Here is an 18,611-nt window from a genome sequence, read left to right as displayed (position 1 = left end):
GACGCAAGGGGATGATGAGAGAAAAACTGCTGCAGAAGACTCAAATACCTTTGTACAGAGCGACAAGATGCTAATTACCGATTTGACTGCAGCGTAAACAATTGTTTATGGACACACTGATATAGCTCAATATTGTGACAGAGGAAACGAACTGATTATGACAGTATGAATCAATTCCAAATCGTGACTAGACATACGACTAAAGCAGCAGCAATGTTCCGTTGAATTATGGGACTTCTAGCATCCTTCTTCGATGTGTTGAATGGCATTCCGCAAAAAAACTTAAATACTTCCTGCAGTCACAAAAATTAAAAAATTCGCATAACGAGATTTTTTAAGCCTAATTGTTGAACAAATGCAAAATTTGATCGGCTAAAAGCCTTCGTTGACTATGCTAAGGAGAGCGGCTCCCGGGTTCGATTCTTGTCAGGGTGGAACATTTCATGCGCTGGGCGGCCGGGTGTTGAGAGCGACACAGCGTCGTCGTCGTCGTCGTCGTCGTCGTCGTCACCAGAGTCGCTGAAGTGGAGTCAAATGAAAAGACTTGCACTAGACTATCGAACCATCCCAGAGTGGTCACCCTACCAATAACACCATGCGACCACTTCATTCTTCAACGAGCGTTTTTCCTTTGCCGGAAATACACATCTTGTTATATAAGGTGCGCTTCCTTGTATTGGAGTCTGCACACTGAATATACGTACGGAAGGCCAAGAGCCTAACTTCCTGGAATAATTCCATCTCTGCCCTGTTATGGAAGAGCTGCGACTAGTGTCTCCTTCCAGAGTTCCGGGATCATGTGTTCCTCTACACTATCCATAAATTCCAGTGTTACGCCACCATAACACAACCAGAAGAACCGTTCCAAATAACCCCACTCGAAATACCCATTTGCAGCTTGCAAGGGACCGGCTGGAAAGAAGCCAGAGTTCTGTAACAGCCTACCCTGCACACTCAGTCAAAGAGTGAAGTGGAGCACGAAGAGAACTAGTCTGTTACAAATTAGAACCCAACCTTAAGTATTCGCGATATAGCAATATCGAAAGACCGCTAATTGTCTTCCAGTGTCTTGCCTAGCTTCTTGTGTAACAATGACATGGCGCTGGTAAAATTCACCAACTGGTGAATATGACATTCGAAATATTACATGGCTAGAATTGATACGCTTGCTATTCACGATGCAGATAACTGGTCACTGATTGGTAGGCTTGCAAGACCAACGCTATCCACGGTAGGACGCCCCTGAAAATGACCTTGCAGCGGTAAGAGCTTCACTCCTCATTGGCTGATCCGCACCGGAGAAGTGCACCGCCAATCAAAACTGGCTAAAAAGGTGGGCAAAGCGCTAACCTGCTCAGCCGTCGGTGACAGGCACCGTGTTAAGTGCCTCCACCACGATGTACGAACTCTAATTAGTGCTCCTTACTAGCTCTTTTGCGCAGTAGCACAGTAGTTTGCAGGAGTGAAAAAGCTGCTGCATTACGCGTTTTAAGGCCAGCTCATTACAGCAGACCGTATTCATTTCTAACAAATTATGCTTTATCTTTAGTAAAGGTCTAGCGACGGCGACCCGAGACTAACCATACCGTACAACACTTAGCAATCTGATAACGACTTTTCAGTGTGTAAACCTCGCACCAAGCTTCTACTTTCTTCGTAGAAGCGAAATCTGCCCAAGCTAAGACGCTGATTCTCTCTCTCTCTCTCTCTCTCTCTCTCTCTCTCTCTCTCTCTCTCTCACACACACACACACACACACACACACACACACACAGGCATGGCAGCCCTGGGCCATAAGCTTTCACCGACAGCAAAGATGTCCAACACACGAAGTATACGGGGACGGCTTTTCAGGTTTTCGCACACGACCATTGTACTGTACTACTGAGATGGGACGTTAGTACTTATGTGAAACAGTGCCGTACAAAAAAAATCTCGTGAATACTTTTGTTGGACGATTTTGTATAATTTTCGTACCGCCCTAACTCAAAAACAGTGCTTCGAATCGCTTCGTTCAGTTACAGGTATTCAGTAATTCTCAGGAAAGATTGTTTACAGTTGTTGCTGTGGTCTTCACTCCGAAGACTGGTCTGATTCAGTGCCAGCCTCTTCATTTCGGAATGGATTGCCAGTTTTGTCTTTTCCTGAGGACGACCGCGTTCTGAGTAGCCCTCGTCCGGAGATTCGAATAGGGCGCTATTTTACCTCTGGAATAATTTACCCAAGATGATGCGTTCATTTAATCATGCAGTAGAGCTGCGTGCCCTCGTGAGAAAACGGTTGTTTGTATCAGCTGTTTACAGTAAGAGCACACCAAAGCCATTGTTGGATGGCGTTACGAAGCCAGATCAGTCAATCATCCAGACTGTTGCCCCCGCACTACTGAATAGGTTACTGCCCCTCTTCAGGAACCACACCTCTCAACAGATACCCCTCCGTTGTAGTTGCACCTACGGTACGGCTTATCTATCACTGAGCCTCGCAAACGACACCACCACAGCAAGGTCGATGTTGCATGAGGGGTGGGGGGGGGGGGGGGGCAGGGCTAGTTCATGGAATTTCGTCGTCGTGCTTTCATCAGCAATGAGTTCCGTGAAGGTCGGCCAAACTCAGTTTTTTCCCCCAAATAACTGCGACGATTGTGGAGAATCATCATGCGTCATATGGGTAAGACAGACAGCTTTAAGCATATCTGAGACTACAGTATATTCGGTATCGCCTGAACGTTTAACTAAGACTTGGATTCCAAATAATTTTACAAAAAAATAGGATCTTGTCAATTGGCTTATGGAAATGAATTAAAAAATTCGCGCAGTGAAATGCAAAGCACGTACACAATATCATAACAAGCGCCAAAGCTCTTGAGATATTCATACGAGCGGGCAACTAAGCAGTAGTCGATCGTTTGGGTGTTCAATGGTGAACCGCAACCAAACAAAAGGGGGTATACTACTGGGTCTAAATTGACATTTATTTGGTACTGAGGCTACTACTTTGAGTGCATGAAACCTCTTCTGAGTATAAATAACGTGTAACCGATGTGTTTTTGCACGTTTATACCTATTGAAATAACAGGAGCAGAAATTAACTAGTTCAGGGAGTGTGTGATCGAGATGCCCTTAACGGCTGGCGCTAACAAAACACTGAGTTATGCATTTATTATTGTATAAAATGACAGACACCAATAAAATTTGTAACCCTATCTACTTAAGTAATTCATCTCTAACGGATGATTAATTGGAAGAAGTCGGTTGGCTCTGTAGTAAGTAGAAATCCTGAAACTGACTTTAAAGCTGGAAACTAAGAAATCATGTCTGGATAATTATTTTCTGAGAGCGTTACTTCTACGGATCGTAACTTGAATTAGATTAGAGGCAGCTTACAAATTCTACCACTGTTTGTTTCTATGGTAAGGCACTTTTCACGACATTCAAGGTAAACGCTATAAAAAAAGTTAGCTGCGCGGTTTGAGGCGCCATGTCACGAACTGCGCGGCCCCTCCCGCCGGGAGGTTCGAGTCCTCCCTCAGGCGTGCGTGTGTGCGTGTGCGTGTGTGTGTGTGTGTGTGTGTGTGTGTGTGTGTGTGTGTGTGTTTTCTTAGCTTAAGTTAGTTTAAGTAGAGTAAGTATAGGGACTGATGACCTCAACAGTTTGGTCCCTTACGAATTCACACACATTTGAACATTTTATAAAAAGTTAACCTTGTCCCACGATGGAGATGTAGAACAAAAGCAGTGAACACTAACTGCAGAAGCAATCTGTCGGCCAAAGTCAAATGAAATCTACTTAATTCCTCTGCTCCTACCTTCAGATAATCATGAAGAATAAAGTCAAATATGAGGATAAATAACGAACAAGTAAAAAATATCATAAAAAGAAGAGAGCCCAAATGGTCGCATTGGTGTTGATATATGAAAAGAATGGCTTTATATTGGATCACGAGGTAACATTTTGTGGCTTCATCGTATGTTTAGCACCTATGAATCGCTACAGCTATGAATCGTGGCAATGGATCTTCTAATTTCACATGTGTGGCTCAGTTTTTAAGTGCCACACTACAGACACATAGGTCTGTAGTTCGATGCCCCGTTCAGTCTTAGATTTTTATGTCACAATTTCATTCACGGATAACAATATTTGTTGATGAGGATAGTCCCAGCTGCATAATGATCATTTAACAGTGAGTCCCCCTACGACTGCTGGCTAAGTCAGCTCACACACCCGAGGAAGGCAGGGCATACCACCGCCGATAGGACCATACCTGATAGAGCAATGTGATGGTCAAGGCAACCTTCGGAATGAAGACAACTTTACTTCTTTATGTGAATAATAAATTGACGACGGGGAAGACTTGGATGCATACGTTGAAGTACCATAAGAGAACAAGCATCTTCGAGCTGTTTTTTCATGATAAGTGAGCCAACTTCTTTCGTGAATGCTGTGTCCTTCCAGAGATACGAGACAGCCATACAAAGATGGCGCCACATGTCAAGTCCAGCCTCCAGAGAGGCGCAACATACACCGTCCAGTCACACTGATGTGACAACCTATCGAAACCCTGAATAAATACCTTCTGCAGTGCGAACGCTGCATGCCGGAAGCGAGTCAATGATTTTCTGGAAGGAAATGACATGGACGAGGGAGCGATACCCATACCAGTGATGTGTCCAACTGCGCTAGGTTTCAAGGTTGAGGATCCGTGGCAGCAACAGTCCGATCGACGTGGTCCCACAGATTCTCGATTGGGTTTAGATACAGGGAGTCTGGGTACGGTAAACTCTTCCTGGTGCTCTTCAATCTGCACACGCACATTGTAAGCTGTGTGACACGTTGCAATGTCCTTCTGGTAGATGCCTTCGTACTGAGGAAAAAAAATTGCATTTAGGGCTAGACGCGGTCCTCAAGGATAGACGCATACTTATGTTCATCCACTGTGCCTTCTAGAATGACTATATCACCCAGAGTATGCACTCCACCCTGGGCCCATCCGACGATTGCTTCAAGGTGTTTGCTTTCAGACTTTTCACGCTGGAGCATAAAACGCGAATCAGAAAAAAAATCATTTGTCGCCACTCTGTGGACGTCCAGTTGCGGCAGATTTCAGCCTTCGTCGTCAATGAACAGCAGTGAGCTTGAGTGCATGAACCATGAGCCTTCTGCAGTGGCCCATATGTAGCAACGTACAATGAACGGTCGTTGAGGGGAAAATGTTGGTAGCCCCTTGGTTAACTCGACCGGTAAGTTGCTTAACAGTTGCATCTCTATTCGAACGTACCCAACACCGCAGCCATTCTCCCTGCAACTACAGCCCGTGGCACACCACAGCTGTGTCCGCTCCCAGTAGCTGAGTGGACGCCGGCACGGTAACTCAGCGTGTTCGGGCAGAGGGTTAGCTGCTCTCTGTAATAAACTGAGTTAAATTTAGTGAACAGCGTGACAGCAAGTCAATCCTAAGGGCCCGGGTTCGATTCCCGGCTGGGTCGGAGATTTTCTCCACTCAGAGACTGGGTGTTGTGTTGTCCTAATCATCATCATTTCATCCCTATCGACGCGCAAGTCATCGAAGTGGCGTCAAATCGAAAGACCTGCAACCTGCGAACGATTTACCCAACGGGAGGCCCTAGTCACACGATATTTATTTACTTATTTACCACAGCTGTCTCGGCGTCGGTTTCGGATACTATGAGTTCGCCATGTACGGTAAACTTCCATCACAGCAGCACGCGAACAGTCTAAACATAGCCATTTCGGAAAAGCTTCCATCAATGTTCCGAAAGCCAATGATAATGCCCTATTGGACGTCAGATAAATCTTTCCGTTTCTGCATTACGACCAGGACTGCATTGTTTTCCGCGCTATACATACCTTCACTGCTAGTAATGCCACTGCTGTCAGTAGTTATTGCACGTTGACGTCTAGCATAGGCGGTGCTCACGTTAATGTGATTGGGCCATGTAGTTATGGTCACATACTATAAAGGAATGTTATATTTCCGCCATATATCATACAAACGATCTTCAGGTAGGCATCCATCCACCAAACGTGGATATAAGCACACTCACGACTCGACTTGAGAGTGTCAGCAGTTCGATGGTAGCAACTGTGCTCCACGACAGCATCAAAACTATATTAGTCACCGCTCAGAAGAGCGCAACTGAATATTCTATTAGTTATACTAGTCATCGTTAACGGCATTCAGAACTAAATCAGCGTTCGAATACAGATCAGCACAAGTTAACTCTGCACAACATTAAAATGAAATAATCGTATTGCACTGTTGGCCGGGAGAGACGGCATCTGGGGAAGCTGCAGTCTTGTGTAAGTCTATTTGATGCCACTTCGGCGACTTGTGAGTCGATGACGATGAAACGATGTCAACGGAAACATCGTCCAGTCCCCGAGCGGATAAAATCTCCCACCCGGCCAGAAATCGAATTCGAGACGTTCCCTCGCCCACCGCCTCAAATCTAGAGGCAGCAGCACTAACCACGAGCTGCGGCCAGAACAAAGTTGTCAGACATCCTCTTCACACAAGTAACGCAATCTATGCTTTATACTGATAAATTACTGTAAATTGTTGCATTCAACTCCGCCGTAGTGTGCATAAACCTCTTTGGCCCTGCGATGAACCTGTTCAGTTGCTGCCAACGAGCAAGCCACCTCAATAACAGCAACTACTTTCTTTGGTGGAGGTGTTCTCTTCCTGTCACATTCGTGTTTGACGCCTAGTGTATTTGGTGAATAAAACATAAAAATTACAACACTGTCTTTCTCGGTAGAGTTTTCAATAGCCTGCGCCTAGCTTGAAGTGAGCTAAGTGCAGGGTACTGCTAACTCCTGGAAGGAAGATTATGTTCTCATAAAAGAAGATACCTCTTTGATACTCATGCTTTTGTGGTCTTCAGTGCAAAGTCTGGTCTGATGCAGTTCTCCGTGCTACTCTACCCTGTGAAAGCCTCTTTATCTATGAGCAACTACTGCAACCTACATCTTACTGAATCTGCTTATTGTATTCATCTCTAGGTCTACTTCTGATTTTTACCCCCCACCCCTTTCCCTTCAGATTGGTGATCCCCTGGATGCCTCAGAACGTGTCCTACCAACCGATCCCTTCTTTTGGTCAGGTTGTACAAATTTCTCTTCTCTCCAGTTCTATTTAGTACCTCCTCATTAGTTACGTGATCTGCCCATCTAATCTTCAGCATTCTTCTGTAGCACCACATTTCTCTTCTTGACTAATCTGTTTATCGTCCATGTTCCACTTCCATACATGGTCACACTCCATAGAAATAGATTCAGAAAAGACTGACACTTAAATCTATAAAACATGTTAAATTTCTCTTTAAGAAACGCTTTTCTTGCCATCGCCAGTCTACTGCTTGTATCCTCTCTGCTTCGACCATCAGTCATTTTGCTACCCAAATAGCAAAACTCGTCTATTTCAAATCTCTTATTTCCTAATTTAATTTCCTCAGCATCGCCTGATTTAATTCGACTAAATTCCATTATCCCTGTTTTGTTTTTGTTGATGTTCACCTTATATCATTTCAAGGTACTGTCTATTTCGTTCATCTGTTGTTCTATGTCCTTTGCCGTCTAACGGAATTACAATGTCATCGGAAAACCTCAAGGATTTTATTTCTTCTCCTTGGATTTTAATTCCTACTCTAAATTTTCTTTTGTTTCCTCTACTCATTGCTCAATATACAGATTGAATAACATCGGTGACAGGCTACAACCCTGTCTCACTCCCTTCTCAACCACTGCTTCCATTTCATGCCCCTCGACTCTTACAACTATCGTCTGGTTTCTAGGCAAATAGTAACCAGCCTATCGCTCCCTGTATTTTACCCCTGCCGCCTTCAGAATTTGAAACAGTATTCCAATAAAGATTGTCATAAGCTTTCTCGACGTCTACGAATGCTATAAACGCAGGTATGCCTTTCCTTAACCTATCCTCTACGGTAAGTCGTTTTCCTACATTTCTACGGAAACCATACTGATCTTCCCCGAGATCGGCTCCGATAATCGTAATACGTTTAATTCACTGGTGAATTTTCTGTCTTCCAACTAAACGCTTACTGTAAAAATCGTTAGTCTTGACCATCATCATTCACCTTGCATTGGACTGTATGAAATGGCTGAAATGGCTCAAATGGCTCTAAGCACTATGGGACATAACATCTGAGGTCATCAGTCCCCTATACTTAGAACTACTTAAACCTAACTAACCTAAGGACATCATACACATCCATGCCCGAGGCAGGATTCGAACCTGCGACCGGAGCAGCAGTGCAGTTCCGGACTGAAGCGCCTAGAACCGCTCGGTCAGGAGCGTATGAACAAGACAAAAACTGAAAATGTAAAAGTTCCACCTCAAAACGAAATGACGCAGTAGTGGACAAAAGGCTTTTGTCGGAACTTTCCGCTCCAGTAGCGTGCGCAGATCTGGCGGTGGTCCAGCAGCGCGGTTTAAAGAAAGCTATTGACTCCGTGGCCTGCCCATTAACGCCCCGTGACGCGAGGAAGGCAGTTACAACTCCAGTTCGTTGTTACACGACCACATTGCAGAAAGCAGGTTTTCCCAGAAGTAGTTACTTAAAAAATATCAGCCTGTCAGCACTGGATGGGGACAAAAGCAACCTTACCTGCATCATCCTATGTCTATACACTATAGAGTGAAGTCTCCACTGAGTGAGTTGACGGACTAACTGTTACACAACCCAGGGTTGATGTAAAGGCAGGCACAAATGTTCAGCAACAGTTCTGTCAGAACGGGTCAACAGGAAGAATTGCTTGTTTTTATCCGTTTCTAGGGCACACAACGAGGTCGTTAGCGGTCGTACACTAAGAAAATTTTCAAAAATTTAAGAGTAAGCTCAAACATCTCGTCGACGACGGTAACGGATGGAGCACATGCTTGCATTGGAAAACGGATGGCTAAGGAAACTGTGTCTTCTTCAAAGCAACCATCTCAACATTTGCCTTAAGCGATTTCTGAAAGCCACAGGAAACTTAGATGGCATTCCTCTGGAATGCGTTTCTATACCATTACGCCACCTCGCACGATAAAAAACGACTCAAAGAAACACAGACGTACTAATACACTAGAATACTAAAAATGAGTAATACGTAGTTGCTACAGCAATCTTTAAATATTTACAAGTTGTTCATTGCCATCTCTTTTGGGAGAAATTGAGAAGAAGTGAAAGTTTAGCAGACGATTCAGAGACACTGAGCGTTATCATCCAAAATGCGTGACAAAAAGCCACACAAAACATGAGTACTGTCTCATGATCAGCAAAGTGGATGCAGTCTTTAAATATATGAAGTACTGACATTCGTGCATCTCGAACACCTTTCATTGGTGTGTATCCTCTCGGAAAACGTGCCCCATCTGAGGGTGTGTTACTATGGCAACAATCTGAATAGCTGGGATGAGCCACTGACCAAAGCTTGTTACCTCATACAGCCAGACCCATTTCTTGCCGTAACAGTCAGGTCACTGAACGTGACACGACCTTAAAAGTGTGCTACTGTCTATATTACACACGTCTTGTTGGCGTCAGAATTCTTCAGTTCGTTGCCCCGAATTCCCACCCGCTTTGATATCACTCCAAAGTATCACCTTCAGTATACAATTTAGGCAAAGTTGTTCAGTCTCCTGAGGTCATGGACAGGGTTCACCCCCTTGGTGTAATGGACAGGGTTCACCACTGGGCACGTTAATGGATGCTTGCAATTCCTAGAGAGGTTATGAGCAGATGAATTTCATGATTAGTATGTTTAATCTCCTTGGGCGCCCCGAAGGTATTTACATCGCGTGATCACCTGTTGACACTTTCGATATGCTGATCTTGAGAGACCTTTTATACTGTAGCGAGAGGAAATTCTAGAGCTCCAGAGGCTCCACAGCGAAAGTGCCGCCCTGAGAAAATAATGGGACCTAGTTCACACACCGTGCGTCACTAGATTGTCTTTTGTACGAATCCCTGGGAGAGAACGGGGCATACTAGTTGGGAGTACAAGTCTGGACAGAAATATTTCGGAAGGGAGGGTGGAGGGTGAGTTTCGGTTTTGGGAGATGTGTCTAGATGCCTTGTCAGTCACGTTACTATAAAATGGGGACGTCCGACGGCACCAACCATAAACCCAATCATCGTCGGGATAAGCATAAGAAATTAATTGCTAAGGATTGCCAAGTTCTTCAATTGTATGGTAATGACAATATTCAAAACATTCTTATTTACAACACAACTCATGTTCAGACTTCGTGAGACTCATCATTTGTTTATGAGGATGGTGCTGTCGCCAAGAAACCGGTGGTTATAAGAATGAAAGCACTTCGCCTAGATTAGTTCAAACAATGCTGTCGTTCGCCTCAGTACATTAAGCGATATTTATGGGTGAGTGTGGATCTAACCACTGGTACTTAGCTGAGCGTATTGTGATGACTGAATTTCGCAAGGAGAAATGCGATAAAAGTAGATTGTTTTCTAAGTAAAAAAAAAAAAAAAAAACAAAAAGCAATACCCAGCAACAAACATTCATCTTTCTTCAGGGATAATTAAAAATTCAGGGCTTCACAGTCTCGTGGACCGTCTCCATCGATGAACTAACATTGCAACAGAAGCAAAAAGGTGGTCATACACGCTATTAGTTATAAGCCTAGCGTGGCTTTAATGACTTGACCACAAAGTGTGCTTGCCAATAAAAATCTGTGATGCCCTGTCATAATTATCGAAAATGTAGGGCTCACATATTGCTCTCCTTTCCGGTGTCTGATTGCAATGAATATTTTCTTTAGAAATATAAAACTATCCTCAAATATAGGAAGAAAAATTCCAAACACTGGAACAGTATCTTCAAATTCCATTGTAATAAATTCATAAAGCTGTTTATAGCATAGCGCTGATATTGAAGTAGTAACAGAATATAAAAACGAAAACAGGTAATATAATTCTTTTACATTAAGGGAAACAAAGCTAAAAATGGAGTTCATTCCAGTGACTTGTATCCAATGATTTAGTCAAACTGTATCGTTGCTTTTCGTCTCATGATGCCAATAATATATTTATTTCGGAAAGGGGACGCACGGTATAACCACATGTCTTCTTGGATTCCATTATACTTTGCTAACAGTATTTTTTCTGGAGAAAAGTTACTTCTTCAGTTATACTACAGTTTCGAGAATTGAACACCTGTCCACTATAGTGAATACAACGGGTTTAAAGTTGTTAACTATACGAGTATGAAGAAACTGGTTTTTAATGCAGGCATGCCTAACGCTTTCAGATCTGTCGCTGAGAAACTAGTATCAATAGCTTCCGCGGTCAGACAACTTGACTTTAGCTGTGACGACAACGTTACAATTAAGATGACAACAACTTATGTATGATTGTAAGAGACATTATTCGGGGGTTCCTTCGTAAAACGTTCAGAAATGTACACTACAGCCAGTTTCTAGTTCAGCAACAACATGTACGAATATAAAACTGCCGTGCTTCGCTTGCGCGCCAATATAAACACGCTATGTAGCAGCCGACAAACTGCACTTTCGGAGACTCGTCTTCTATCTGGTGGCAGCCTGGCACCTTTTACCACAGGAACTATCTGGCACCCAGCCATGTCCCGTGAGTGGTAATTCCTGCAGCGTGGTAACTACAGAGAGATCCGCATTGCGGCGTGAGCGTGGAGACCACGTGCAGTCTAGGTCGGCCGCTGGTGTCATATAGCCGTTACCGCGTTTAGTCAAGTCCGGCCTGACATATGTACTATGTACGCATGTGACCTCTGGTTTTACATGGTCAGTTCCAAGGTCTTCACATTACTAGAGTTACGCATTTTCTTCCCAGTGTCCAGGCCATACGAAATGGTGCTTTACACCTTAGGAATAGTATCACTAGAATAGGATAAATCCTTTTGGGTTAAGTTTTTAATGACAGTCTCGTGGTCTAATGAGTTCTATATTTAACTGAAGAAACACACTGCTCTTTAACTCTCGTCCCACTCAAAACTTTAGGCAACTATAGAGGTTCTTGGCTCCTTCAATGGGAGCGACTGCGCCTTACCATAAGCGCGATACGTAAATTGATCTAAAGCTATTTCCCGTTAAGTGTATCCCACACAGTGAAGACTTTCTCAAATAAAACTATCACAGATCACTGTTTATCCAGCATCGGAGACATGTTTCTATAGAGAAAAGTTGGTCTTCCTCCGTTTCACGCTCCACTGACAGGGGCGTTGTGGTCAGAGCGGTTATATATAATTGAAAAGCATGTGGATGGAGCTGCGAATCATAGAATTCGTCGACTGAAGGACGCAGAACATACATGAAATCATGAACCGACAAGGTGCAAGGGCACATTCTTGTATCCATCAAACTGTGGGATCATAGTGGGCGGAAGCCTATCTGAACTTAAGGCAAGCACACAATTATTTAAAAACGGCAGGGCGAAATGTAAAGCCGTATTGGCATAAGAGGCCACCTGAAATACAGCATGAAGTAGAACATAAGACGAAGCAATCTGTCCATCCCTGAATTTGATGTATTAATGATAGATTTTAGCAAAACCATGGAATAGTATAAGTGAGCAGACGCACAAATACCGAATACGAAGTCTTGTCTCAAAAGCGCCACATCGTTCACGTTCGCTCTAGACAAGGTAATAGAACAGGTTTCGAGGTTATCGATACGACGTTAGGCAATGCACCGAGTTATAAGCGAGTAGTATATTACGACTTAAGCAGTTACGTAAACCTTTTTGCGTTTGTAAAAACTTGTAGAAGTTACTAATTCGTCGTGTGGTAACTCAGCCGACAAAACACAGTCGCTAATATACATTTTCTCCACGGTTCGCCATTATTTTTCTAACGGCTTACCTATATCTTGTGTAGAGCGTCGACATTCTCTGTTCCGTAAACACTGTTTCCCCTAAAAAGGGAAAGAAAGGCGGTGTGCCATTTCACTACATTAAGTCTAAAAAATTCAAAATGTATTGCTGTGTACGACATTTTGTTTAATTTCTTTCTTCTACTTCCAACACGGACAAGTAGTAGTAGTAGCAGCAGCAATAAAAATTTTAAAAACAAAAGAAAAGCAGTACATGTTACGCTTGTACGCAGGGCTCCCCCACCCAGATGCTCTGGAATCTTTTCAGTGTCAGTATAACGGAGCCAATTCTCTGAAGAAATATTGCTTCAGCGATTAACAAAATTCCACAGATAGTATTTGTAGCATGTATACTTATGTTTCCAGTTTCGTTTATTTCGTAAAACAGGTATGTTGTTCAGCCTGTGCGATGTTTATTTACAGCATCTGCTGTCATGGGTGAAAGCTGACTTATTACGAGTTTCCATCAGCCTTTCACATTAAAAACTCGTACTAAAACTTACTACAATATGTATGAATATAAACGATGTGCATCTTCCACATGAAGCTGAACGCTCCTTTTATTTATATACAAAAGTACTTTGCGGTATTAATAAAAACGTAAATGTTAAACACGTCCATGTGGTTTGAAAAATATATCAATATGTAGTGCAAGAAAAATATGGTGCCGGCAAAGGCACCTGTTATCACATTTTGGAGCAGGTCACGCGTAATTGTACTTTCGAAGAGAAGCAATTTCCAGCTGCAACCGGTTGCAAAGTGGCGCGGATCCGGCGTATGCAGGAAGTAAGTGTTTATAGCTCATTAGTGCCAAAATAGCAATGCATCAAATTCATGATTGATTCACATAAGCCTGGCTTTTCATCTGCCAATCTGTTAACGAGATCGTAAATGCATGACCACTTCATATCACATAACGCACGAATTACTTTTCCGAAAATCCGTAGTATACAGCTGCAGTTCTGGACAATTATTGCACGACAGGCGATATATCGACTAACTGACAACAGTTAGGGTAAGCTACCCAACAACACGTGAGAGTTTAATGCATTTAGCACGAGTTTGTTGCAGGAAGCTACGACAAGAGACTTCCGGCCGGCGCTAAGAAATTTCTGGAACGGAAGACCCGTGCCTCCAGCAATGCACTTCGAAACACAATATAAGCAGACACGATAAATAAGCACTGTGAAAATTATTTGATACAATCTACTTACGTCCACTTTCAGTGGGGCGCATGGTGTCCCAGAAACTGGCTCCGTGCTGGTAGCCGTGCGGCAACAACGTAAACGGCGTGCGTTCAAGAAACAACTGCCGCCTAGGATTCCGCCGCGCGAGGCTACACAGCAGAGCTACTGCGAGTTGCCGCCAGTGGCGCTGGCAGCGGATGCACAGTGCGCGTAACTTGGCGAGGCTTAACGGGGACGTCAATTACCGATCAAGAGTTGGAAGGCTAGAGCGCTCCGCATTAAAGACGCCGTTGGCATCGTGCGGTAGTCAATTGACTTTAAGCGATGTCGTATCGAGAGCTCTCTGGAATAACCGCTAGTTATTTTAACAGGACGCTGTAGTATCGCGCTCTTTAACGGGAAAAGTATTTTATTGCGTGATGGGAAGTTGGAAGTTGGTCTCACCTCCAATGTATGTCCCTTGTATGCAGTTTACTGTACTGTGTATTTCGAATTATTTACCTCACACTTTCAACATGTCATCGAAAATGATCTATGGGCTTTTTCGCTGTGATATACCTTCGATCCCTCTACTAAGAACAACGATTTCATTTTTGATGTGAGAAAACTTAGGAAAAAAATGGAAGAAGATTTTTCTAAATGTCGACCTAAATGGCAGAAAGCGTTCCAAATTAAGTGACACAGTAGCAGGACGCTACTGAGAATCTATTGTGAATAATTGGCTGAAGGAATAATTCAATTACAGGAACAACAGAAAATAAAAATTTGCTAATGGATGGTTCTAACGCAAAGACACCCACTTATACATAGAGACAACCGACACGTAACCTAAAATCGATCACTGTTTACACCACTGTCAGAACAATGAACTGAAAATGTCAGGCGCCAGAGTGACGGGTGGTTCAGATCATTTTTTTATCGAAACAAAGAAAACTCATGTCGTAGCAGACCAACTGACGAAAATGAAACTCTACTGAATAATATCAAATATAAATCGAGAGCCGCGCGGAGTGTGTTGTTCTTAGCATAAGTTAGTTTCAGTAGTGTGTAAGCCTAGGGACCGACGACCTCAACAGTTTGGTCCCTTAGGAATTCACACACATTAACATAAATCGAGAGTCTGATATTACGACTCAACTAAATTCTGACACCTGATGAGACAAGCAACGAAACCAGAAACAATAACAGAAGGACCGGCAAATAAATTAAATGTTCGAAACTCTGAAAACATGCAAGGATGAAGCTGCAAATGAAACCCTTGGAGAAAAAAAACAGTTCCTGAAAGATAAAGAGAGATACACCGTGGTGGAGTGAAGAGTGAGAAAACACTGTAGAAGAGAAGAAAGCTGCTTATGAGGAATTGTTATTCAGAAAAAACACGCAAGATAAGTTAAATTCTTGTGTGTAATGACAAAAGGACGACACATAAAGAAGTAACAAAGTCTGACAATAAGTGCTGGGAACAGACGTGCGAAGCCAGCAATTTAGAAACAGACAACACAAAAATAAATAAAGCGTGGATGGTATTCAAAGGACTGCGAACGCAGTAAAACGACGTTACAGAATTTGGTCTGTCTCTATGCATGATTGGAAAACCTATTACAAAAATCTCCCAACGGAAAATAGGGCAGAATTCACAGCCCATTATGAAAAGCATCCTGCTAGCTCAACGCAAACCCAACAACAAACAGTAGGAGACTCAGCAGACATAATTAACGCTCTCCAACAAATGAAAAATGGAAAACCTACAGGACTGGTTAAGGTACCCGTGCCGGCTAGTGTGGCCGAGCGGTTCTAGGCGCTTCAATCTGGAACCGCCCGACCGCTACGGTCGCAGGTTCGAATCCTGCCTCGGGCATGGATGTGTGTGATGTCCTTAGGTTAGTTAGGTTTAAGTATTTCTAAGTTCTAGGGGACTGATGACCTCAGATGTTAAGTTTCATAGTGCTCAGAGCCATTTGAACCATTTTTAAGGTACCCGTGGAACTTATGACGGCATCCCCCTCAACAGCTTTATAATTCTGGGAAAAATATATTACAGGTGTTTAAATGAGCCGCTAAATGAATGGAAAAAGCAATTATCTCACCCATTTTAAAAAAAAATGAAGCCGACACGATTGTTCAAATTATAGAAATGGTAGCGTTGTTTGTACAATAGCCCAATTGTAAGGTAAAGTGATACAGCATAAAAGAGAAGTACAATTAATGGACTCAGAGGAGAACAATGCATTCAGAGCGGGACCCTCATGGACAGATAGCATATTCACTCTTGAACACTTCACTGAAAAGAAGCTGTAAAGGGGAATGACGGTTCACTTAACATTTGTTCATCTGCAGAGTGCTTACGATACAGGCTCGCTAAATAAGCTACGGGTAACAACGCAAAAGTTTGTATCGGTAATAAGCATGACCAGCCAGTGGAAAACATATATGAGGGTTGCAACAATATGGTTCAAGTACGTAACAAAATTTACCCATAATTCTCCGTAAATAATGCTCATTAACACCGACTTCATTTAAAGTATACATAGCAGAAGTTTTGCAAGATTGGAAGAGGAACTGTCATGGAATGGAAAGTTCCGAGAAGCAAAATATACTGCATACTTCACTCTTCGCCGATGATAGGGCACTGATAGCGGGAGTCAAAAAATGGTTCAAATGGCTCTGAGCACTATGGGATTTAACTGCTGAGGTCATCTGTCCCCTAGAACTCAGAACTACTTAAACCTAACTAACCTAAAGACATCACACACATCCATGCCCGAGGCAGGATTCGAACCTGCGACCCGTAGTGGCCGCGCGGTTCCAGAGTGTAGAGCCTAGAACCGCTCGGCCACTGCGGCCGGCAGCGGGAGACAAAAGACGACTACAGTTAAATGTTCAGGAAACTGCACGAAGAGTACTCGGTGTGGAGCCCGACAAAAAACACAAAAATTTCAGAAGTAATCACCGTAACTATTAACACATTTGTCTCACTACGAGACAAAACGGTCAAATGTCTTCACAGAAAAATGACTGCGGTTGTCTACGGAACCATACATGATTGTACTCAGCCGTGCACCTCTTCGTCCGAAGCATATCGACAACAACGAACATCTTTCTTCAGGGTTTCAAACATACGGAAATCCCATGGGGAGTGATCGGGACTGAGTGGAGGATGCATGAGGGCTTCCTAGAGAAACTTGTGGAGTGTTGCCAGGACAACCTTGGCAACATGTGAGTGCTGAAGTTTCGCTGGCTGTGATGATAGCCGCTGCAGGAGACAGGGACATCTTCTGCCGGCTGATGTAGCTCATATGGCCACTCATCTCTCTCCATCTTGGACAGAAGATAGAGTGAATGGTGAAGCTTGAAACCGAAACCTAAGTACATGGTTTGACCTCAATATATTTTAAGACTGGTTTCAGATAGCAGTTTTGCCATTTAGTAGACGATCTGAGGATGTCATACTTCACATAGGGAAAAATCAGATAAGCCACGTTTTCATGACTGTAGTCTCCCATTGTGAGCAGAACAATATTAAACTTGTCTTGTTCCCCCAAAATGCAACACACATCTAAGAGCCTACAGAAGTGTCTTTCTTTCGGCCAGCGAAGGCAGCTTGGAGAAAAGTATTGACTGAATGGAAGGAAGGCAACTGGGGTGTTCTTCCTAAAAGAGAATTTCCTAAGATGTTGAAGGTGACATTTGAAAACATGGGTGAGGAAATTCCAAAAAAATATTCTTGCAGGATTTCGTGCTTCTGGCATCATACCCCGGAATCGAGAAAATATTTTATTTCTCTTACCGATACAGAGTAACTTGCAAAATGATACAGATGACTCAAAGCACATATGGTCTGACGTCTTTGTGGGGCACCTGAAAAAAGTTCGTTAAGACTCTGTAAATTCCCAACCCATCAGAGTTTGTGGCACAAAACTGGATGTTCCATCTGGGAAAAGTGTGACGTCACAGACGGAAATTCCAGACATTAGTTGAGAGGACAGCGAAGAAGAGGAACATGCTGAACGCAAAGTTAGGGAGCAAGGAACTCTTTAAAATCTGAAATCGCCAGCACTGTAGGACCTCAACTTCTGAGACTTCTATAATTACACTGGCCAAAAATGAGTTTGTCTTGGTTCAGTTGCCTGCCTGTAACAAGTACTAACCGTTCAAAGTTATATGTACGAGGAACTGGGGCTATGGAAAAGCACGACTAAATTCAAGCTGACTTCACGAGGAAGAAAAGCAGTGAGAAACATGATTACTTTTTCCCTGGTGTTGTAGACATGTGTGTAGTATCAAAGAGAAAAGTTGTCAAGAAGGTTGAAGGAACTGGTTTCCGACAAGGAATAATAATATTCAAAACTCTTGAAGGCATCGACATAATGTAAATTAATGTCTGGTAATAAGCCGTAGTTAGTAAATTGTATTAAGATGTTTTACAACACTATTGCCTTAATGAATCATTTCTACGTTTAGAGGCAGAACTTCCATCATTAATTCATATTAAGCTATATGAATATAAAATAATGCATTGTTCTTAATACTGT

At 43.0% G+C, this 18,611-nt stretch overlaps 1 protein-coding gene across 1 annotated transcript in view; it reads right to left on the bottom strand.

Moving 5' to 3' along the window:
- LOC126092952 (influenza virus NS1A-binding protein homolog) overlaps window positions 1-14,239 on the bottom strand; it is a 101,687-nt gene extending 87,448 nt beyond the window's left edge. Inside the window, exon 1 of the mRNA XM_049908684.1 lies at window positions 14,107-14,239. Within this exon, the coding sequence (XP_049764641.1) occupies window positions 14,107-14,128 (22 nt within the window). The 5' untranslated portion in view covers window positions 14,129-14,239. The remainder of the gene's footprint in view (window positions 1-14,106) is intronic.
- Between the last annotated feature and the right edge of the window lie 4,372 nt (window positions 14,240-18,611).

Source organism: Schistocerca cancellata, chromosome 7, assembly GCF_023864275.1.
Source record: "Schistocerca cancellata isolate TAMUIC-IGC-003103 chromosome 7, iqSchCanc2.1, whole genome shotgun sequence".
Classification (NCBI taxonomy): domain Eukaryota; kingdom Metazoa; phylum Arthropoda; class Insecta; order Orthoptera; family Acrididae; genus Schistocerca; species Schistocerca cancellata.
This window is presented reverse-complemented; position numbering and strand designations above follow the sequence as displayed.